Source organism: Anopheles coluzzii, chromosome 3 (genome assembly GCF_943734685.1).
Source record: "Anopheles coluzzii chromosome 3, AcolN3, whole genome shotgun sequence".
In the NCBI taxonomy this organism is placed as follows: Eukaryota; Metazoa; Arthropoda; class Insecta; order Diptera; family Culicidae; genus Anopheles; species Anopheles coluzzii.
The window spans coordinates 11,756,591-11,780,755 of NC_064671.1; the positions used below are offsets into that span (position 1 = coordinate 11,756,591).

The following is a 24,165-nucleotide window of genomic DNA, read 5'->3' on the forward strand; positions in this document are numbered from 1 at the left end:
GAGTTCACTTTGTCACTTTGGCTCCACACAGCATTAATTCCTTGAGGGGTGTGTGTGTGCAATAAGGCACACACCCAGCGGGGCGTTATTCCAGCACTCTGGTGCTTTTTGTGCCTTAAATCCCTCCGCCGGCAAAACTATCAGCTAGAATGATTTAATCCGGATGCATCCACGATAAAATCTGTGCACCGTGGGGGAAGAAGGGGTAATGTGGCGTGCAGAATGGGGCAATTTTGCATACGATGAGGTAGGGAAGTTGGTGGTACACTCTGTTATGTTGATACAGTGCGATTGTTCCACACCATAAAACACCTGCCCATGCTCTTATGCCTTCTTGCGGTGCTTCCGGATTGAAAGTACTTACCCCTAAATGCTCTGTCTTGGTTTTGTCTACTGCTGGGTGTTACAAAGCAGCTAAAGGATTATGTTTTCTTTTTTGGCCCATTTTGCCTACACCTGTGCTCCTGTGACGTTGACATTGATTAGTAATATTACGGCAGAGATTAAGGGTTAGTCTCCGAAGGCTCGTTGGGGGCTAAAATGGAAATGATTTAATGTTCAACTTCTTCCGATGCACCAAAGATATGGCGGATGCTGCTAATTGGCTTAATCTGCTGTGTAACATGTATTTGAATTTGTGTGTAAGACCGTTTATTATTGTAACTTAATTGGATTAGTTCAGATGTGCAATAGTTACCATTACTCTATTTATTAAATTATCCAAAAATAAATTGTTCAATTTTGCTGTAAACTTTAATAACTTCTAAAATTCCACACAATTTTCGCCACACATTTCCTAGTGATGCAAAAGAGCGATAGTTTCAAAAATCTTGAATGCTTTTCCCGAACCATCTAGAACTACTTAAATTGCCTTTTTATAATCCAAATAGAGGAGTTTATTTGAAACAGACAGAGTTTAATAAGTTTAATGTATAATTAAATAATACATAAATGAAGAACCAAGCAAAAGTCGAACAAAACAAACACAAAAAAAAAATAAATTTGAAAAACTATTAATAAATACGGTGTCATCCGTAAATTACGTAAAGCAAAAATTGAAAATTCGGCTGCGTAGTACATCAAAAGTAGCTAAATCCGTTTTAAGCCGGCATAGCCGCAAAGTTTGTCAAGTAATAAAGAAGAATAATTGTTTATTACTCATTTGTTAAAAAAAAACTTTACGTTTAACTCCCCCTCTCCCCCATGCAATCAGCGTTACGTAATTGATGGATGACGCCTAACTCGTATGACTTAACAACATGCCCGTCATGGGTTCAAGTCCCGTATGGACCGAGCCCTGCTATGTGTAGTCAGTAAGTCACTGAAAGCCAAGCCCCACTAATGGTACAGATAGGCCTTGACCGACAAAGGTTGTTGTGCCAAAGAAGAAGAAGAAGAAGAAGAAGTTATATATTCACTAGTGTGGGTATCCTAAAAATTATACTGTTTATTTTTTACATAGTGTACATCTTCAAATTTTTGATATGCTTCAAAAAAAAAAAAATAAATGAATTATGCCACTAACCCGATTAAAGACGTATATTTGTAGAAAAAAAAGCAATAATAGTACAGTAAAGAATAGTAAAGTGTTTTGAAAATTCATAAGTGTTGGAATTAGTTGCAATGCTAATCAATAATAAGCGAGTTAAATGAATAATTAAATGAATATAAAAAATTAACACATAAATAAATACCAAGACAGTGAAAACAGCACAAACAAACTAGCACAGCAAAAACAATATCAAACACAACCCAGTAAAAAAATATATTTTAAAATCCCGCATAAACACAATATTTAGTTCAACGTAAAAATAAAATATTTTAAGGCTAAGAGATAGTGGCTATGACTTATAAAACACATGTGTTTTATTTCCTACTGCATGAATACTTTTCCTACTCCTTTGTGCGCTTTTGTCTTTGTTCATTCGTGTAGAAAGAAAAATTATCCATTTTGCATTTTCAATTCATCGTACATTCGCTGCAAAGCGAAAAACAGGAAGAAATTTTTATTAATGCATGTGTCTCGGAAGAGAAGCATAAAGCCCTCTCCTAGACGTTATCACTCCTTTGTGTCCTTCCGGGTACACAACGCGCGCCTACACAGCATAACCTTGGCAACATCATTTTCCTTTCCCGGTCACCATTTCTCCCACCAGAGCGCACAACACATCAGAACGAAAAAAGCGTATCCTTGTATCGTATCTTATTTGGAATGTTTTTTTAAAAAAGAAATGTGTTCTATCTCCTTGGTGTATATACAATTTATAATCAACCACCCCGCCGAAAAGAAAGGTGTGGAATGGAAATTTATGGCGGGCCTGTTTTCGAATTTTGGCGAATTTTATCACAAAATGGGTCTGCCCATTCGGCACCTGTGTGTACCACTGTTGAAGCGCGCGTGTATCGCAAATGTGTAGTGTAGTGTAGGTGTGACACTCAAAAATTCTATTTCACACACCCACTTTTCTTGTAATTATGATTTAATACTTCACTCGGGAATGTGTGTGTGTTTTTTTTTAAACAAAACTGGGGTAAATGGGTTTGTGAAATCATTCCTCAACATGATGATGATGATGATCATTTACCAGCCATTCACTGTGACCTGACTATTCGTTCGAACGGTCGTTGTGCAAACATCGTTTGTGGGATTGAGCATGGTGGGGCCAAGCCAGGTTTTATTCCGGGCCTGGTGTGTACAATTACCCCCAAGCCCAAGCGGGCACGATTTCCGACGATGAGCGAAGAGCGCAAAAATTCATTTGTGGGTGTACTGCCTGCCGGAAAGAGCCGGTTGGCGTTGTCCATCAATTCACTTATCGATTTGCAATTAATTTCACGGTCTGTCTTCTATCAATAACAACGCGTGTGTTTGAACGTGTGTCCTGCATCGAATCGTTGATCAGCGTTGATTGTTTTTTTCTGTCTTTCACCTCGGTTTGTGTACACGAACACACATCATCCACACCGTGCACCTCAGGTTCTGATTCATTTCCCACCCTTTTTTAACATGTCCATTTCTCTCTCTCTCTCTCTCTTCTATTTGCAGATCACTGGGCTGGTCGTAATTGTTACGGGAGCCATCATTCAATCGAATTATTACCATTACTCGAACTTTGTCGGTAAATATTTACCATAATTGTGGTGCCTGGGCATCACAATTGACCTTCGGACTGTTTGAACTTGAGCTTGATTACTTGCTTTCTCTATTTCAAGGTGACAACTTCTGGACCGCACCGATCGTACTCATCGTCATCGGGTCGATCATCTTCGTCGTGGCATGCTTCGGTTGCTGCGGTGCCGCCAAGGAGAGCCCGTGCATGATCATCACCGTAAGCTCACGCCATTTCCCTCCCATCACCGTGAGCAATGATTCACTGACCTTCTTTTCTTGTCTCGCTTGTTGGCCAGTTTTCCATTTTCCTGGCACTGGTGTTCCTGGCCGAAATCGGTATCGGCATCGCCGGCTACTACAAGCACGAAGAGCTGAGCGGCATACTGGAGAAGGGCTTCAACAAAACGCTGGACAGCTACGCCACGGACAAGGGCGCCCAGGAGGCGTGGAATCTCGTGCAGTCGGAGATGGTGTGCTGCGGCATTAAGGGACCGGAGGACTGGGAACCGATCTACAAGAACGACACGGTGCCGCGGGCCTGCTGCCACCGGATGCCGGTCGGTGTGAACAAGTGCACCAGGGAGTACGCCTCGACGGAGGGCTGCTTCTCGAAGCTGTCCAGCTATCTCGGCTCGAAATCGCTCATCCTCGCCGGCATTGGTATCGGGTTGGCCATTGTGCAGGTAAGGGGGCAGAGGGAGAACTGTGTGCTTTAAAGTTGAACACGAGGAATTAATGTTTAAAATCAATATCGACACGGAGTCAATAGCGGTGTTTGTTTAACGTCAGCTTGCTACTGCTTGACCTCTGACCTCGCATTAATTATGTTTATGTTTAATTCGTTTTTTTTGCTTAAAAAATGGATTTTAAATTTCATTTCATTGAGTGATTTGTAGTTGAACCCCATAAAAGTATATTGAAATATTAAGTATATCATTTTTAAAAGGAATCGAACCTTTATTTTTGTTATTAATTTAAATGAATGTACTGTTTTTCTTCAATCTTCCTTTCCTATCAAAGTAAAACCCTTAGGCGTAAAAAAACAAGCTCCCTACACAAGTACAGGAAGTATTTAATGAACAAATGCTTGCTAAAGTGGCCATACAAACTTCCTCCTCCTCTTCCGTCGGAAGCACACACGCCGGGCGAGGGAAATAATACGATGAAGTTGTAATAAAATTTGATTTAAAACTTTGCCATATCGAGGAGAATCTAAAGGATGAGCTCAGCGCAGCAACGTTGCAAAATGTGTGATGTGAACATCCATGCCGGTGTGTTTGTGTTAACCGCGGCAAAAATCAACTGGCGGGTATGCAAACTAAACCATTGGACCCCGTTTTTTCCCTGCCGGTACATTGTGTTTGGACATGCAAAACATTCTCTGTGGGTTGTGGCATTCTGGGGTGGGAGCAAAATAGCCGACACAGTATGCTGATATCGTGTGGTTCGTTTGCTACATTGGGCCTGTAAAACCGTGTGGGCTGTATGGTAATGAGCGCGTTTTGATTTATATTCCCTTTTTGCGAGGTTTAGAGGTTTTGATCATGTACATAATTTCTTTATTTTCTATGAACTCCATCCTTGTACAATGATTGCATGCTGGGAATGTTTTTAGTGACTCAACCGTTTTATTTTGTTTTTTTTTTTTTTATTCTAATTTCAGCTGATTGCTGTCCTGCTGGCCTGCTGTCTGTATGGATCCTTCCGCCGTCAGTACGAGACCGTCTAAATTGAAGGAGCAGAGAGAGCATTTTAAGCGAAGAAGATGAATACACGACATCCATCTTGAATGCAATAGCATCACCAAACCATACACACTCTATTTCTCTTTCCCTCTCAACTGTCCCACGTGGTTGCATTCCTGCTACCGAATCAATCGAAACAGTATGGACAAGTCGATTTAATATCATCTCATTACCGATAAATCCCTCCAAAATATGAAACTCACCTCTAACCTTTCCTCTAATAGAGTGAAGAATGCAGAACTTTAAAATATTCAAGAAAATCCTGTTAGAAATTACACAACAACACAAACAACAACAGGCTCAGAAAAAAACCCGGAAAAAGAATACCATTTGAATACCTCCAACTCCACCCGGTGGTAGAGCAATCCCCCCAAAGGGACTAGCACTACCCGTTCCCCCACCCCCTTCTCTCCCAGCCAAAAGCCACCACCAGCCAACCAGACATTCGAATGTGGGAACAAATGAAAATCAATAATTTTTCGCTGTATCGATAGAGTATCGAGAAGTTGTTTAAAGAAAAGAAGAAAAAAAGGGAAGGTGTAGTACACGCGGTTTAGAGCGTCGTCCGAATGCGCGCATTTATCAATACTATGCATCCCTCTAGACAGCAGAGAGAGAGAGAGCAGCAGCAGCAGCAGTCCCCCCTTGAAACGTTACGTGCTATGCACGAAGAAGTACCATCATCAGATATTTGGTCCATAGTATAGCGATACACACAGTTATAGTATAGCAGACAGTCGTAGTTTCATCAAATGCTAACGTTGATAAGAAGATAAGAGAAGGGGGAAAAATGGTAGCCGATGTAACTTTCAAATCAATATATTTAGAAGATTGTGCTAATAATGAATCATATAAGGAGCGAGACCAATAGGCAGGAGCAAAGAGCGCCCAGAAGAGGTAGCAGCGAACGTTTTGCATTTTATTTCACGCTTTAGATGGTGTAGAAAATCCCTTTAAACACAACCACACACAGTGTCAAACTTTTTAACATTCCCAACTGATGTGTGTCCCACTTAGTGTGCTGTTGGTGCACCGAATCATGCTGTGTGTGTGTAGATAATTCCAAAAAGTGAACCACCAACCAAGCTTAAATGTCGGATCGAATATCGAATAAGCCATGTATGCCGTTACAACAGTCTATATGTGTATGAATTTTACAGATATATACATTTAAATGTAGATCGTGATCGGCTACAATACGTTCCATTACCATTAACAGAAGAGGGATTTTCAATGTTATGATTTTTTCCATTCTAATTTCATTTGGAATTTCGGAAGATTCGGTAGAGGACAGCAAACAACAGAAATTGAATTAAAAATGAATTTAATATTACCACGTTAAGGCTGGCGTTAAAGCATAGCATTTATTCTTGCATAAAATCATTCCATTTTTTATTATACTTTCCATAAACATTCTGGTGAAGTGAGAGGAAACGTTTCTTATAACGATTTGAAACTATTTTCTGTTCTAACTGTCACATTTCTTTAAACCTATTAACGGAAGTTTCAAACTTGCACCGAAAATGCACTGGAATGCAATCGGAAAGGAAAGAGGGAAGGGGCTTGATTGCACACGGTTTGAGAAGACAATTTAACACTCACATACACAACCTAGGATGTTGGTTTGATTGGTTCGATGCGAATAAGAATACATTTTTAGGTGTCCACTGTGTGTGTGTGGCTGGCACGATTACACAAGGTTTTGCAATTTATATTGGCACGTACACCTTCCCCTTTACCTTTTTACACACCATCACGAAGAATCTCACAATGTTTGCTAAATAGTAATAAATAGGAGGGAAATGAAACAAATGAAACAAATTCATTTTGCATAGAGGATTGTAAGAAAACAATCGCTCCTCATTCTCTCTCTCTCCGCCCAAAAAAGTAGGTAACAGCAGGCACCGCCATGTGTGTAGTGCAGTAGAAGAAGTACAGCGCTATAAATGTGTGTGTGTATCACGAAGAACAATATTGTTCAATTTTAGTAATGCATTACGATTTGCGTATGCGCTCAAAGATCGATTTATCGCAAACATTATAACGAACGAAAAGAAAAACCCGGGCAATGAAAGAAGCATGCAAACGTTTTTTGGTGAAATACATACAATACATAAATGAAACTATTTACAAAAGCTGCTCAAAATATACGGAAGAAAATATATAATAACATAGAAAAAGGTTTTTTGTTGTAACACACACACATTATCTGTCGTTTTATTAATATGAAACATTAAAAAAAACAAGTGAAATATTTTTCCCTTTTTTAACAACACATCCACCATTTAACAAGGACGAAAAACACAAGGAAACATAAAGAGTTTAAAAAAACACTGTAGTCAGTAGGAAGTATTTTTGCTAATTTATTTCCTGTACCGGTGGATGAATATACATTATTATATTTTACATTTTTTTTTCTGTGTGTTGCATCAATGTATTTCTCAGTAGGGGTGTGTGGAAGAGGCAGAGCAGCTGTGTTAATATTTTTATAAATGTATTTTACTGATTAATTGCTAGAGACACTACCTACAATAAAAATGAAAGGTGTAGGCCGATACACGGCAAAACTGAAAATGGGTTAATTTGATTAAATATTATCAAAGAAAGAACGTATACATATTGTGTTTTTATAGTCTATTTTCTATTCCTGTTGACTCTGCGTAAAATTTGAGAAAACTAGTTAATTTGGCCAGGTTACAGGGCTACGCAAATAAATTTCAAAAATTCCCTTTACCGTAAAGATTACACCGAAAACAATGGTCTCGAAACCCAATTAAAATGAGCTACTTATGACCACCCTGTTGTAACAAGGCAGCAGGATTCATTCTTTCACCCGAAATAAATTGTTTTTTTTTTTTATTATTATTCAAAAGAAGCGTTTTAAGCATCGATACTTTATTGGCAAAGCTAAAAATCCGTCGCATGTATTGGGCCTTAGGAGAAAGAATGGACGTGACTTGCTTCTCTCCCACAGCTTCGACCGTAAGCGTTTGGGAATAGTCGGCTCGATCAGTGTTGAACGTTGATCACACTAAACATGGACCGTGTCGCCCTCTGTCGGTAATTAACGGAAACTACACCTTGCGGGAAAATTGGTCGGTAGTAACACCACCCCGTAGGAGACCTAAAACCCAAACCAAAACCATACTGGTCCTGAGACCAACACATCATCTCTTCTGGTTACCAATCATACCAATACTGATCCAATGCTGATACTCCAGTACTGATCATACCGGTCCTCGAACTGATTATGTAACCATGGCTGCCTTGTAACCTATCAAGAACTCATAACGGTCCTGGAATCTATCATCAACCCATACCGGTACTGGAACTGATACTGAACCCGTACCGGCCCTAGAACCGATCATAAACCCATACTCGTACTAGAACTGATACTGAACTCATGGCGGTCCTGGAACCGATCGTGATCCCATACCTGCCTTGAAACCTCTCATGAAATCATACTGGTCTTGGAACCTATCATGAACCCACACCGGCCCGGGAACCTATCATGAACTTATACCGGTTCTGAAACTGATAATGAATCCATACCAGACTTGAAGCTGATACCGAACCCATAACGGTCGTGGAACTAATGAGCTAATGAGTCCATATCAGTCCTGGAACTGAAAGTAAACACATAAAGGACCTGGAACTGATACTGAACCCATACCGCTTGGAACCGATCATGAACCCACAATGATCCACAATTGCTCCCGATTTCATTGATTTACAAGAACTGTATCTGGAACTGTTCCGGATTCAGATTCGGAACGATACTTGAACCTGTTTCGGATATGGAACCGATACAATTCCAGTTCCAGTCGAAAAACCAAACCCATGGTGATACATTCGTAGCGTAGGAATTAGCGTAGGAAAGTTAATAGAATTTGCACACTGATCCTTTCGAAGTTGGTTGCCAACGGTCAATTCAAATATCGTCGTTATTTTAGTTTTCCTTCCAACTGTCAAACATTATGATCAACACAGCACCCACCGTTGCCGTCACTCGCGTTGACAGAGCGTACTGTAAACAAACTCACCCTCATTTGCAATCGCATTGATTTTCTTCCGTGCAAAAGTGTTTTTTAATTGTAAAATGTTAGTTTTTCACCCCGATCTGTTCGTCTAATAACGTTCCCTTTGCTGTCCCATTAAGCCACATCGTTAGTGCAATCCGAAAAATGGAAAACTTTACAGCGGTAGATAAGCTGGAACCGGACCAACCGAAAGAGGGTCGTTCCGGTGGCTTGGTGCTGCGCCGAGACAAAGGTGAAGATGATATCGTGTTTAAGCAACCGCAAACGTCGCTCCTGGGGCTGGACAAGCTTGCCGCAGCCCGCCGTGCCCAGCAGAAAAAGGCTAGCAAACTGTCCTTCTACGGGCACGAGGCGGACGACGGCGATGATCCGGACGAACGCGGGTCCGAGCGGAGAAGGAGGGAGCACCATTCTTCATCACGAAAGCATCGCGATTCGGAGGAGAGGCGCGACAGGGAAGGTAGCGAGCGCCGTAAGCGCAGCCGACGGGAGGAGGAGGATTATCATCGATCAAACTCACGAAAGTACCGAGAGCGTGCGGTCGAGACGCCTTCCTACAGTGGCGGTGTGAGTGACGTCGCACGGCAGAAGCTGTCCAGCAAGGGGTCGGCAGAGTATGATGCGCACCGGAAGAAGGGCAGCCTGTATGCGACGTCGAAGGATGAGCATCGCCGGCGGGAGCAATATCGTCCACCGAGCGTACGGTCCGGATCGGAATCGAGACGAAGGTATGTTGTGCTTTGCTTTCCCTGCCCTTAAATTCCACCGCTAATGGACCTTCATGTTTTGCTTTGTCACACAGCACATTCTCCCGGTATGAGCCAAGCACACCGCGTAGCAGACACCGTTCGAAGCAACCGTCCAGCTCGAACTGGACCGACGATGAGGACGAAGATGGTGAACCGTCCGGACCGCGCTCGTCCTGGGACTTCCCAACGCCGAAACCGTTCTCCGGTGCCGAGTTCACCGAAGCGGACCGCGAACAGTGGAACGAGGAGCAGCTGCGCCTCGACCGCGAATGGTACGGCAGCGATGACGAGCGGCAGATGAACGAATTTTCCGAGCTCAACTCCCAGTACCTGCAGCAGCGCGAGCAGCAGCAGCAGTCGCGCAACAATCGGCGCATTTCCGCCCAGCAGCGGCAGATCAACAAAGACAACGAGCTGTGGGAAAAGAACCGCCTGCTCACGTCCGGTGTGGTAATGTCGGTGAACGTGAACGAAGACTTCGACGAGGAAGCGCTCGAGCGGGTGCATCTGCTGGTGCATCATACCGTGCCGCCGTTTCTGGACGGTAGGATTGTGTTCACGAAGCAACCGGAACCGGTCGTGCCGGTGCGCGAACCGACCAGCGATATGGCAATCAACGCACGCAAGGGAAGCGCGCTGGTGCGCACGTACCGGGAGTTGAAGGAGCGCAAGCGGGCGCAGGCGAAGCACTGGCAGCTGGGCGGCACGAAGCTGGGCAACATTATGGGCGTGGCAAAGGATAAGGACGAGCAGGATCCGGCCGACGGGGACGATGAGGCGTACGATTCGCGCAAGGATCAAAAGTACGCGGACCACATTGGCGGGGAGAAGGGTGAGTTTGCGCCGCGCCGGAAGACGATCCAGCAGCAGCGCCGCTCGCTGCCCGTGTTTGCGGTGCGCCAGGACCTGCTGAACATTATACGCGAGAACTCGATCATCATCATTGTGGGTGAGACGGGCAGCGGCAAGACGACGCAGCTCACGCAGTACCTGCACGAGGACGGGTACAGCCGGCACGGCATGATCGGCTGCACGCAGCCGCGCCGTGTGGCGGCCATGTCCGTGGCGAAGCGCGTGTCCGACGAGATGGACTGCTCGCTCGGGCAGGAGGTGGGCTACGCGATCCGGTTCGAGGACTGCACGTCGGAGAAAACCGTCATCAAGTACATGACGGACGGTATACTGCTGCGCGAAAGCTTGCGCGACAAGGAGCTGGACGGGTACAGTGTGATCATAATGGACGAGGCGCACGAGCGCTCCCTGTCGACGGATGTGCTGTTCGGGCTGCTGCGCGAGATCGTTGCCAAGCGGCGCGATTTGAAGCTGATCGTCACGTCCGCCACGATGGATGCGGGCAAGTTTTCCAACTTTTTCGGCAACGTGCCGACGTTCACCATCCCGGGCCGTACCTTTCCGGTGGACGTGTTTTACGGGAAGAACGTGTGTGAGGATTACGTGGACGGTGCGGTCAAGCAGGTGCTGCAGATCCATCTGCAGCCGACCGAGGGCGACATACTGGTGTTTATGCCCGGTCAGGAAGACATCGAAGTGACGTGCGAGGTGCTGGCGGAACGGTTGGGTGAAATCGATAATGCGCCGGAACTGTCCATACTGCCGATCTACTCGCAGCTGCCGTCCGATCTGCAGGCGAAGATCTTTCACCGCTCGGCGGACGGGACGCGCAAGTGCGTGGTGGCGACGAACATTGCCGAGACGTCGCTTACCGTGGACGGCATTACGTACGTGATCGATTCGGGCTACTGCAAGCTGAAGGTGTACAATCCACGCATCGGAATGGACGCGCTGCAGATCTATCCGATCTCGCAGGCGAACGCGAACCAGCGGTCGGGCCGTGCGGGCCGTACCGGGCCCGGGCAAGCGTTCCGGCTGTACACCGAGCGGCAGTACAAGGACGAACTGCTGCATCTGACCGTGCCGGAGATTCAGCGTACGAATTTGGCCAACACGGTGCTGCTGCTGAAGTCGCTCGGGGTGAGCGATTTGCTGCAGTTCCACTTTATGGATCCACCCCCGCAGGACAATATACTGAACTCGCTCTATCAGCTGTGGATTTTGGGTGCGCTGGATCACACCGGGGCGCTTACGCCGCTGGGGCGCCAGATGGCCGAGTTTCCGCTCGATCCACCCCAGTGCCAGATGCTGATCGTGGCCAACGAGATGGGATGTAGTGAGGAGATTTTAATCATTGGTAAAGGATGCAAGACTTTTGGTATGTGACTATATTATTAATTTTAATGTATTTTTATTTCAGTATCGATGCTTTCCGTGCCCTCGATCTTCTACCGTCCCAAGGGACGGGAGGAGGAAGCGGACAGTGTGCGGGAAAAGTTCCAGGTGCCCGAATCCGACCACCTCACCTACCTGAACGTGTACCAGCAGTGGAAGATGAACAAGTAAGTGTGCCCCCCTCAACGGCATCCAAGACCGATCCAATGACCAATGGCCTTTCCTTTGCAGATACTCCGGCTCCTGGTGCAACGAACACTTCATCCACGTGAAGGCAATGCGCAAGGTGCGGGAGGTGCGCCAGCAGCTCAAGGACATCTACAGCCAGCAGCAGCGGCTAACGCTGAAATCGTGCGGCACCGATTGGGACGTGGTGCGCAAGTGTATCTGCTCGGCGTACTTCTACCAGGCGGCCCGGCTGAAGGGCATCGGCGAGTATGTGAACCTGCGCACGGGCATGCCGTGCCATCTGCATCCCACCTCGGCACTGTACGGGCTCGGCACGACGCCGGACTACGTCGTGTACCACGAGCTGATCATGACGGCGAAAGAGTACATGCAGTGCGCGACGGCCGTGGACGGGTACTGGTTGGCCGAGCTGGGCCCGATGTTCTTCTCGGTGAAGGAAACGGGCAAGAGCGGGCGGGACAAGCGGCGCCAGGCGGTGGAGCACCAGAACGCGATGGAGGTGCAGATGCGGGAAGCGCAGCAGCAGATGGAGCAGCGCAAGCAGGACGAGGAGAAGCACAAGTTCACGATCAAGCAGGAGATCGTGACGCCGGGCGCAACGCCGCGCCGTACACCGGCACGGATTGGGTTGTAGGAAGTTGGAAGCGGAAATAAAGGGAAACTAACAGTGTTTTATCATTAATAATGATAATGGTGATTTTGAGAGCTCTTAAAAATTTATTAGAACTTTCAACTTGAGCTTTAATTTAATCGACTCCGATCCGACTCCGATAAATTCGGACTTCGGAAGGTAGGTCCGCCCAGCATTATCGGGAGTCGTGCTGAATCTTCCGGAATCGTCGTCCGGAGTTCAGAGTTGGAGTCGTCGGGAGTCGTTGGGAGTCGTCCGGAGTCGTTGGGAGTCAGAGTCATCCGGAGTCATTTGGAGTCATTCGGATTCGTCCGGAGTCGTTCGGAGTCGTCCGGAGTCGTCCAGAGTCGCCCGGAGTCGTCCAGAGTGGTCCGAAGTCGTTCAGAGAGGTACGGAATCGTTCAGAGTTGGAGTCGTCCGGAGTTTTTGGTAGTCGGGGTCATCCGGAGTCGTTTGGAGTCGGAGCCGTTTGGAGTCGGAGCCGTTTGGAGTCGAAGTCGTCCGAAGTCGTGCAGAGTCGGAGTCGTCCGGAGTCGTTGAGAGTCGGACTAACACTGGTCGGATCGGAGTTGTGGTTGCGCTCCAAAGAGCACATCACTAATCCGAATCATGCCCATGTTTTACATTTTTATCATTTCCAATGCGGTTTATCGCTCTTTAAGTATTAACAATGGATTTTAAAACGTAATTAAAGAATTTCATCAATTTTTTAAACAATTTTTTTCTAGCCAAGAATAAAATAAATTTATAAAGTAAACTACAACTGTCATAAAAATGACCGCATGTGCTGCCACGGTGCACTTTTGTTATCAATCGAGAAACGTCAAACACCACAAACAAAGTGAAATTGTTGTTTTTCTGTGAAATTTTGTGGTGCTAGGAAAGTTGTTTCCCGAAGACAATTTTTAACAAACGCGAAAAACAAACTTGTGCTGTGCAAAAGTACCATTAACTAAGTAGCTAAGTAAATTGTGACGCGTTGGTAGTGTTTTTACTTGCCTCTGTAATTGTGCTAAAACCATATTGTGCTAGTGATTGTGTGGTTGCCTACAAACTGTCCGAAATCTCGTGCTTCTCCACCCGGACGACTGCAGTTCAATTCATTCCCAAGCCTCCCGCCCCTCCAAAACCCGGAGAGCAAGGAGGAAGAGGTGGTAAAGCCGGTCCTGTGCAGAGCATTCGCCAACAGCTTACACCCATCCCGACACGACGATGGACGATCTCGGTGAGTCATAGCTTTTAAGGAGAATCTCTGTCTCTCTGTCAGCCCATCTACAAACGTGACTGAATGCTCCAACCATCTTCCGGAAATGACTCTGTCCTCTGCACAATTGCACTGTGCGTGTTTTTTTATGAGTCTCCCTGAGTCCTCCCTTTGCAGCCAGCCTTAAAAGACGTTACCTGGGAAGCTGCATGGCATGCTGTGTGATGGAAGTTTGAGTGTTATCAAACAAGCCGATAATTCGTCTAGTTCGGGCGGAGAGAGAGAAAGGACTTTCCTATTCGGGATCTTTACTAGCCAGGGGGAAATCCAGATCCATTGGGCGACCCAGCATAAGACCCACGGACGACCTCCGCCGTTTCGCCTTTCCACCTGACGCGGGCGGTAGGCTCGTTCGGACAAATGCCGTATGCCAAAAATGGAAACCTTCAAAACCGGACCGTACACAGAGATGAAGCTGCTGCTGCTGCTGTACGCCATATATGGCATCTATCATGGCAGCCTGCCCCCCCAGCGGGTGGTATCGCGGTGGCTGGTTCAAACGGTCGGTCCGGCCGACACGAAGGCAATTGCAAACCGTATTGATGAAAGCTCCCGGAAGAAGGCGAAAGGGGAAGGGAGTGGTGGTGGTGGGTCCTCCGAGCAGCACGTTGTCTTCAATTTTTGACCGAAGGCCGGAACCGCCGGTGTACACAGAAACACGTTCGTGGGTATCTATTTGATTGGCATACATGCTTTTCCTCTGCCTCTGTGGCTTGGTGTGGTGCCTTTTTGGGCTGCTTTGAAGTTATGTTTCAAGGTTGGTTTGGTTGCAGGCATTTAACTCGGCGTTTATGCTGGCGTTCAAGAGCCGAATATGGTGTGTGTGTGTGTGTAACAGACACACAAAAAAAACATAATTGTCCTAATGGAATGCGATCGTTTCATTCGTTACGAATCGTGCGCAATGAAAGAAAAGCTTTCCTTGTCCGATGCCCCGTACACCGTTTGTGTGTTGTTATGTCAAATGCTTGAGTTATATTTTTAGCCTACTCACAGTAAGAAAGTCAACACCGCGCCATTCGTGCCTTATCCTTCGTTCGCTGATCGTTCGCGCCAATCATTGACATCGAACTTAGCAGGCGCGTTTTTGGTGACCGTGGGGGGTTTCATCTGTTTTTTTGTTCCTATCAACGGGGAGACACGATCGCTGTGTGTTGCGCTAAAGTTCACGATTTGTGGTTTTGTTTGACGCGCTGTGATGATCGATTGATGTATGGCAAGCGAAGGACGCACTGTTTTGCATCGAGAATAACAGCTGTAGGGAAATTCATCTACGCTACTACATTCATATTGATACTAAACCAAACTCAAGCGACATGACTAATGCAATCACTTGCAAGTCTCGAGTAATCGGTTCGGAACGCTCCAATGCGTACTGCACCATTCAAGCATCTTTCCAGACCTAATCTCTAGCAGTGTAACGGCTGAAGTGGTTTGAATTTGAAGGTAACTCATTTGTTTTTTGGAATGAGGAAGGTTGGCTTTAAAAGTGAGCATCTCATCATGCGGCTTAAGCTGAGTCTTATGCACTCTCGGTACAGGTTCTTCATTTTGTCTTTATTTTTCGATTGATGCTTGAATGAGTGGTTTTGCTTCGATTGACGATCGAGGGTAGTGATGGGAAAAATGAAGATTTTGTCGGAATCGATTCCGACTAGCTCCGAAGTTTTCTGGAATCGATTCCGGATAGTAGGTCCGGAATCAATCCCGGAATCGGCTCTGGAATTGGTTCGGGAATCGGCTCCGGAATTGGTTCGGGAATCGGCTTCGGAATCCGTTCCGGAATTGGCTCCGGAATCAAAATCGGCTCCGACATCGGAATTGACTCCAAAATCAGAATTGGCTTCGAAACGAAGTCAGTTTCGGCATCTTCATATTCCTATTTGGGGCCTCCATAGGCATTAGTGGCCTTCAAGGACTTCATATAGGCATTTGGCTCCAATGATGCTACTTGTTGATAGCGGCAAAGAATCAAAATTTACTTGTAAATGATCTATTCACATGGAGATTCCCGGACTTATTTCGCTTCCCACATTTCTTACTTCAATTCCAACCATTCCATTTCTGGAGTCAAGCCTGATTCCATTATCGGAGCAAATTGCGATTCCCAGGTCGATTCCGATTCTGATTCCAGAGCCGATTCCGATCCTGGAATCGATTCCGGATCTCATCCTGGAATCGATTCCGGAGTCGACTCCACAATCGCCTCTGGAACCAACTCCGGAATCCATATGACCTTTTGAAATTGGGTGTATGACCATTTTGTCCCATAGCGAGACCATTCTACCCCGCACAATACATTTTCACAAATTTCGATGTTGATTTTAAAATTTAATTTTTTTACATTTATATTTGTTATTCATGCGTCTACTTCTGATTGTTTGTCATGCATAAGATGTTGAAGCATCGATTGCCGTCAAAGTATCAGTGTAAAGTGCTTCACCCAATGGGATACAGAGCAAAATCCTTAACAGTGCCAGTGGTCCAACATTCCATGGAGAATTTTATCGACAATGTATTGACTATTTATCATAATTTTTAGAATCATAAGTTTACAAAAACATTCAAAAATATTTGAAAACGGCGAAAAAGTTTTGAGAACAAAGCAAAGAAAGAAACAAAGATTGGATACAACCAATAGTTTGAGATGCACTTTGAGAATTCATTAAATTTTGCTAGTTTCCTAATAAAAAATGAGGGTTTTCCCTTCAATTTTTTTTACGTTTCTGAATGTTTTTCTTTAGTTTTTTTAGTTCAATTTTGGTAATGAAAAGGGCAGTTTTTTGTCAAATCGTAGATCATCGTTGATCAAATTGTTGATTTGTTCATCAAAATCCCATCGACTCAGAATTGATTTTGAAAAAAAAAAATGTAAAAAAGGCATTAAACTTAAAATCTAAAGGTATAAATGTTATTATTTGCTTGCTTTTCTGAACAAAATACAAAAAAGGGTAAATAATTAAGTAATTTTGATTATTTATGTATTTTGTATGACAAGTGTAAATTTTTGTTTACTCTCTCTTAGCACCATTGACTAAAAAAGACAACAATAAACAATGATTTTAAAACCGAGTAATGTTTTACTAAACATCACCCTGCAAACTCCAAACCACCCTTCTGCCGCCTGTCTCCTTGGCGCCGTTCGTTTACTCCCCAAACCATCTTCACTCGGCAAGCTGCCAAAAGATCGTCCAAAACCATCCATCCATCCCACCCAACATTCCCATATGTGTGTCTCCCCCCGACTCGCTGGCCAAAGAGCTTTCCCCCTCCCCCCACTCAACGGCATTCCACTAACGCAAACGCACTGCATCTTCTAATGATGATTTAGACGTGATGCCCCGATGTGTGCTCTTCAGTTAGTCTACCGTGCCCTAAAAATATACTTACTGTCACGACGCGGTGAAGATAATGCACACACACACACACAGGAGTGTATTGGTGTGTGCTGGATTTGGGCATGTTTCTTTCCCCACTGCACCCATCTCGATCGGTCCACGTCGATAATGCATTTTCGAGAGGAAAGAACAAGGCCTCCATGCCTTGTTTTTTTTTGCGTGATCGTTGTTACTTTTCATTCCCAAAGAACAGACACAAACAGAACAATCTCTTGAGAATGAAGCGTCTGCGTTGGAGGGATGGCGCTTCACACACTTCCAAAGACAAATGGGTTCATTGATGCAGTCTACTTTTTTTGTCTATACCCTTTCCAGTGATGGGAGAGATGAAGTTTTCGTCGGAATCGATTCCGACTAGTTCCGAAGTTTTCTGGAATCGATTCCGGATAGTAGGTCCGGCATCAGTTTCCGGAATTGATTCCAGAATTGATTCCGGAATATGCCCCCGGAATCAGAATCGGCTCCGTAATCGGAACCGGACTCGGAGCCGCAATCGGTTCCGAAGTCAGCTCCTGAATAGGCTCCGGAAGCGGAACTGGAATCGGAACTGGAATCAGAATCAGCTCCAGAATCGGAATCGACTCCAGAATTGGAATCGGTTTTGGATTCGGTATAGGCTCCTGAATGGGGTTTTGGATTCGGAATAGGTCAGTGGCGGCTAGTGATGTAAGATCGCATCCGGATTCGTTCAAATGATCAGGATCAGTAAATTGAGCGAGTCGCTTCACTGAGAGAAACAAAGGCGATTGCTAGAATGCGCCAAATGAGCAAGTGAGCAGGTATCATTTTCGGATCACCATTCTTCTCTCTTCAGATAGCAGATCAGACATATCTTACAGGGTTTCACACTTTATCTCAAGACCGCGGGACCCCTTCCCGAATCTGTCTTAGTCAAAGCCAAGACTGCGGTATGATGCTTGAAAACGTTGATGATACCTGAATTCATCGGATGCAATGCTGAATCTGCGGCACATTTCTCGAAACACACTGGTCCGCGTCGAGGACATGCGGTCAAATATTTTTTTACACGGATAACCTTTGTGTACATCAGTGTACTGAAAACAGTGAATTATTTTTTCGTGTTTTTACCAGAAAAGATGATTTAAACAGTTTAAACTACTTTCTTAACACTTGTAAATATTTTAATTAAACAAATATGCATTCACTCATTTTATTAAATTGTCTTTTTTGGTAAACAAACGAAAAGGATAATTGAGTGTTTCTAATAGACTGATGTACACAAAGGTTATCCGTGTAAAAAAATATTCGACCGCATGTCCTCGGCGCGGACCAGTGTGTTTCGAGAAATGTGCCGCAGATTCAGCATTGCATCCGATGAATTCAGGTATCATCAACGTTTTCAGGTATCATCAACGATTTCAAGCATCATACCGCAATCTTGGCTTTGGCTAAGACAGATTCGGGAAGGGGTCCCGCGGTCTTGAGATAAAGTGTGAAACCCTGTATACGTGTGTGATTCTTTATACCAAAGCGAGAAAGCCTGGTGACATCGTGATTCCTGTAATGTTTTGGGTTCATTTTCACCGTTTTTCATATATGTTTGTATAGTTTCCTCATAATGTTGTTATCGTCCTATTGGACATCAATACAATCCAATTTTTAAAAGATGTGGATAACGCTCAATAAATCGTGAGATTGAGCTAAAAAACTATGGGAAACATGCAAAAATTTTTGGGAAACAACCAAAAAACCTTGGTCGAGGCCTGAGATGTTCTCTTTGACTGCAGATTTGGCATTAACTGACAGGTTTATCAGAGAACGAATGATTGAATGATTGATCCGATCAAATGATCTGGATCACCTTTATGAATGAACCAAAGCTGAGGTGATCTTCAAAAGGATCCGTTTTTAACACCACTAGTGGCGCCATCTCCATAAGAATAGGCATTTGGGCATTTGACTAACTCTCACTCCGGAGCTCATTCCAATTCTGGAGTCTGAATTCTGATTCCGTTTCCGGGGCAAATTACGATTCTCAGGCCGTTTCCGATTCCGGAATCGGCTCCGGAGTCGACTCCGGAATAGGCTCCTGAGTCAACTCTGGAATCGGTTTCAGAATCGGAATCGATTCTAGCATCGGGATCGGCTCCAGAATCAATTCCGAATACGGCATCGGAATCGGGTAGGTCCAATTCCGAGCTCCCACCACTAACCCTTTTCCCTTCGATGAGTGATCTATGCTCTCTCATCTATGATGGCTGTGCGTCTCCTTATCCGATTTGAGAAACAGAAGCATGTGAGCGGAACAACTTTACTTCCGTCCCGTGGTGGTGGCGCACAGAGAGAGAGAGAGAGATCGTGTGTGTGTTGGTGTTTTGTGCACGATCGTGCGGTGGGGTCGTTTCACGACGTCACGATCCTATGTGGTGTGGTGGCAGTGCCGCCGAGATCACAACCCGCCAGTGCTCAAAGGGCTCTTTTCGGCTGGTTCCTGTACAGTTTTCTTCCCCCCACGCCGATGGCCGATTAGTTTGTGTTGCGAGCGCGATCGGGCCGGTTTGCTTTTGTTGTTGTCGTCTGTGTCGTCGCGGTTTTGGGTTTGCCGTTTTTCGAGCCGAAAAGAAACGCCAAAAGCGCGCGCGTGTGAAACGTCAGATTTAATTGCGGTGTGTGCACTGTTTGCGCGAGTGATTAATTGCTTTGCAATAATTGAATTTACGACGCCGATTGCCGTTTTTGAAAATAAAACACACATGACGGTGCGATCGCGCGCAAAGTGCAGCCAGTGTGCGCGGCGACAGTGAAGAATCGGGGTTGTGCATTGATCGCGCGACCGCGCGAGATGGCTTTGTTTATGCAGCATGGGTGTGTGTTTGTTTGTTTTTTTTTCTTTATTCATTTTCTTTTCATTGAATTGTATGATGTTTACATTATGCTCACTCGTTGTGTCGGTCGGTCTAAAGAGAGGGTGTGTGTGAGAGTGTGTTTTGTGCAGCGTGAAACTGAAAGCGCAAAGGCGCGATTGTACAAGTGAATATAGTGTCCGCGTGATTATGTGCTGCGCTCATCGAATATACCCTTTCTGTTCACACCATCCAGCCATTACTTAACTATAAGTCAACAAGTGTTTGTGTCCGTAACAAGTGTGTTTGACACCTTTTCGTGTACGTGTAGTAAGGTCGTCTTCCGAACCGGTGTTATTTGACATGTTGAACGCCGTCCCAAGATTAAATGTTCGGCACAGACACACCCTTAATTCGAGGTTAAAGTTTCCTGCAGTCCTGCAATTAACACCCTCCACCGTGTTATCGTTGTTCAGGTTGCAGTGGGTTGTATGTACGTGAAATGATCTATCAATTGAAAACTGTAAAAATGTGTGTCCCGAAAAGGGGTTTCCCGAGAGGGAAGCTAATTATCATTACAGTTAGTTACTTATGATTAGGGAGGAGATTCTAAGCCGATTTGTTGCCGTTGGCGTAATTTTATTTTGGGGTGATGAGATAAATAATTAAAGCCCAATCTATTTGTTGGGTGGTTGAACGTTTGGGGCTCTTTACTTCGGTTTGCCTACAGCTCAACCAACATCTTTGAAATTGCCTGATAGCTTCAATTAATTTAGTTATCACTTAATGTCGCAATCACAATTAGAGGGTATATAGCAAATGTTTAAAAAATCTTCATACTAAATACATTGTACAACTTTCATTTAAAAGGTAAAATGAGAAGATCAAATAGCAATACATAGCAATATCACAACAATATACCACAAAAGATCACACAGCTGTTCTTCCCAGCTCCCCAACATTGTTCTTCCCAACTTGAGGATTGGAGGAAGAGGATAAGCAGTATTCAACGGGACCTTTTTGATTTATTTTTATAGAGACTTTTCGACTCTTCAACACTTTGAGTGTCATGGCTGTCATATAGGATGGCCAGGGATAACTGACTTTATATCTTAATATGTTGTATCAGATAGAGCATATTATCATGAAATTTTGCAAAAAGATCAACAAAATGTTAAATAACTCTTTAATGTATACAGTTTTATTATTTTTTTGTTTTTTTTTTTTTACTTTTTATAAAAAATGGTCAAAATCAAGAATATAAATGCAATATTACAATTCCTTCGATCAATGTAGTGCCGCCACCTTCATTTTTGTTATAATGTGAGTTTTCAAATCCTCTACTACACAGCAGATATTTTTTTTAAATATTATCTAAATACGGTGTTTACATGATGGCTTTTCAATTTCAATCTTGTTGAAAACAAACCTATACATAACATTAAACTATTGTTTTTTTCCGATTGATCAAAACAGTAAAACAATTAAAACACAACACAAGAAATCAATCAAAATAGTATTTGTAAATCATTATTTTCATCATCCCTTAGTTTGTTTATATTCAATTACAATTCCTTGGGGGTCATAGCTATCTTATATGATAGCCAATTAAAATAAAAAAATGACCCCAGGGAAACACAAATAAGCTATCATAAGATGAGATGTAAGATATGTTTTTCACAAAGAAAATTCAAGTCTTCTTGAAAGTTAGTAATAACATAAAACAAGTAAACTGATTTGGCTTGCGTAAATAATAAATGGTCATAAATCGACAATCAGAGAGCTGTCTGCGAACCATCCTAGGGATAGCAAATCCAAGGGATATCAAAATATCCACAATTGTTTTTAGAATACGTCGTTCACAAGAACTCCATTGCCTTTTCATCAATCATGCATCTTGTTGAAAACAAACCCAAACACAAAATTAAAATGATAAATTCTTCCTTTTTTTCTTTCTTTCTTTCTTTGAGTACAAGAATCGTAACATAACCATGTGTTTCATTTCATAAAGTTTTTCTTTATCCAATTCGTTAAACCTAAACAAGATCTTCGAAGAGACTAATTTATCCATCAAAAAAGCTTATGAATCAGTGTAAAAACAAACACTTGGACCTTCTGCATTGCCCCTGAACCTCGCCTGATAGGTCGCCCGTAATGTGTCCGTTTGTTTCGGCCACTTTTCAAAGCCACCTGTTAAAAGGGGTTGACCGTTTTCGAAATTTGTCCCAAAACTGGGACCATATGGCCCTTGATAATAGCATTTGCTTATTATTTTCTATTTACAGTGTCGAATATCACTTTTTCAGCAAAAATATTGTCGAAAAGTAGTTATTTTTGATCAAATTTTGTACAAGTATGCCCTTCATTACTCATATCATACAATTCATGATGGAGATTCGGTCGATTCCGACTTTTTGGCGGTTTCAAACTTAAAGCAATTGCATTTTTTAAATTTAACAATTGTCGGATAAATTTTTACCGGTTTGACTTATGACACCTGTCAAAATTAAAAATTTGCGTAACTTGAATTCGCGTTACTCGAGTGTCGCGGAACTCTAGGAAAGACTGTAACCAATATTTTTGATATGGATATACTTATGAATTATGGATTGTGAATTAAGTAATAGTTTTATTTTTAGGTTCTATAATTATTGAAAAAAAAATCTGAGGGACGGATTTGCCGTATTGCTTTAAATAATTTGAAAATATTACAAGCATAGTTGAAAAATAGCCTTAATACTGAAAAAAGCATCATGTTTTACGAATGTATTTAAAACTTCGTATTAAAAATAAATAAATTTAAGAGTCAATTAAATGTTACATACCATTTGTTAGAGGTTTTGGTGTTAACGGTGATCATCTTGCGCTGTGTCTGTTATATGTTAATTGATAGTTTAATTTATAAACTTTTGAAATAGATTTCTTTTGCACAATGTAAAGATTTACTGAGCAATTTATGAAACTTTTTTTTCTTGACCCAACCCTTTATTCCCTCCGTTTTTCTTTAACCCTTCAAACAAACCCAGAAAATGGGCCAACCATATGGTGCGTTGGTGCGCCATGAAACGACATCTAGAATACAGCATTGCACAATAATGCATACTGTTGCTGCTGTGTCGTGGTGGCTTTCGCGTCCTAGTTTCGTGCTACTATACCAAACCCTCCCAGCAGCCTGTCCCAGTAAACCTTCCCTCCCGACTGGCGTTCACTGTCTTTACCGTTTATTCTCCATCACACTTCGCTTCCGGCCATGATCAACCGACCCGCATGCTGTGTGGTGTTTACGTTCGCTTCAATCGAAAGGAGAAGATAACGTGCCGCGTCGTGTGTCTCAAAAGCAAAAAGAAAGTGTTCCGGAACTGATCGCAAGTTTTTCGCAACATACCGCCGACGGGGTGCGGGAGAAGGACACATTGCAACGTTGCATAATTGCGATAATGCTTACCGCTGAGGGTCGGCACGACCGTGGCGCCAGCCACCGATAAAGGCTGCATTGTGAAAGGTCATGGTACTTACTGCTTTGGGGAGGAATGGTCAGCTTGCGGTAAGATTTTGCCACCTTTCCCGTGGGTTCCAACGTTCACACAGGTGTGTGATACCTAGCAAAAGGAGGTCGATGAAGATGTCCTTGCTATCGTTTAACAACAAATTATAAGAAACACCGTGGTTGAGTCGCGTTACCACAAAGCGTTTGAACTCGGTGGGTTGACGGTGGCGTGTGTGTTTAGCTGCCGAGGAGAGGTGAGGAGTAAGAGGCTCGATCCCTGTAAATCGCTGACCATATTTGGTCACTGCCGTCTCAAGAGCGATCAAATTATGGTCTGCCCAAAGGGACTTCGTGGCTGTGTAGCGCGCGGTGGATGGCGAATGCGATTGGAAAGGAAGGAGCGTAATTTTTGTTTCAGGAAGTGTAAGCATCAATGCTCACTCTTATTCAACCTATGGAATGGTTCCTACCGCTGGTGCAGTTGTATGCGATTTTTTGG

General features: G+C 43.9%; 3 protein-coding genes across 4 annotated transcripts in view; all 3 read left to right on the forward strand.

The window, feature by feature from the left end:
- LOC120955361 (CD63 antigen-like) overlaps positions 1-7,431 on the forward strand; it is an 86,489-nt gene extending 79,058 nt beyond the window's left edge. For both annotated transcript variants that reach the window (XM_049608453.1, XM_049608454.1), the window contains exons 5-8: positions 3,047-3,119; positions 3,214-3,329; positions 3,409-3,795; positions 4,776-7,431. In XM_049608453.1, the coding sequence (XP_049464410.1) occupies positions 3,047-3,119; positions 3,214-3,329; positions 3,409-3,795; positions 4,776-4,841 (642 nt within the window). In that variant the 3' untranslated portion in view covers positions 4,842-7,431. The remainder of the gene's footprint in view (positions 1-3,046; positions 3,120-3,213; positions 3,330-3,408; positions 3,796-4,775) is intronic.
- Positions 7,432-8,858: 1,427 nt separating this feature from the next.
- Positions 8,859-12,773, forward strand: LOC120957674 (pre-mRNA-splicing factor ATP-dependent RNA helicase PRP16). Its single transcript, XM_040379992.2, has 4 exons — positions 8,859-9,625; positions 9,700-11,855; positions 11,919-12,060; positions 12,125-12,773. Exons 1-4 carry the CDS (start codon positions 9,042-9,044, stop codon positions 12,714-12,716), a joined length of 3,474 nt encoding a protein of 1,157 aa, XP_040235926.2. The 5' UTR covers positions 8,859-9,041; the 3' UTR covers positions 12,717-12,773.
- A 799-nt stretch (positions 12,774-13,572) lies between these two features.
- LOC120958060 (leupaxin) overlaps positions 13,573-24,165 on the forward strand; it is a 74,580-nt gene continuing 63,987 nt past the window's right edge. Inside the window, exon 1 of the mRNA XM_040380614.2 lies at positions 13,573-13,938. Within this exon, the coding sequence (XP_040236548.2) occupies positions 13,926-13,938 (13 nt within the window). The 5' untranslated portion in view covers positions 13,573-13,925. The remainder of the gene's footprint in view (positions 13,939-24,165) is intronic.

Coding starts and splice junctions, on each gene's coding strand:
- LOC120957674 (XM_040379992.2), top strand. CDS start 9,042: ATGGAAAACTTTACAGCGGTAGATAAGCTGGAACCGGACCAACCGAAA. Junction 9,626..9,699: donor GGATCGGAATCGAGACGAAG/GTATGTTGTGCT, acceptor TTTGTCACACAG/CACATTCTCCCGGTATGAGC. Junction 12,061..12,124: donor CAGCAGTGGAAGATGAACAA/GTAAGTGTGCCC, acceptor TTTCCTTTGCAG/ATACTCCGGCTCCTGGTGCA.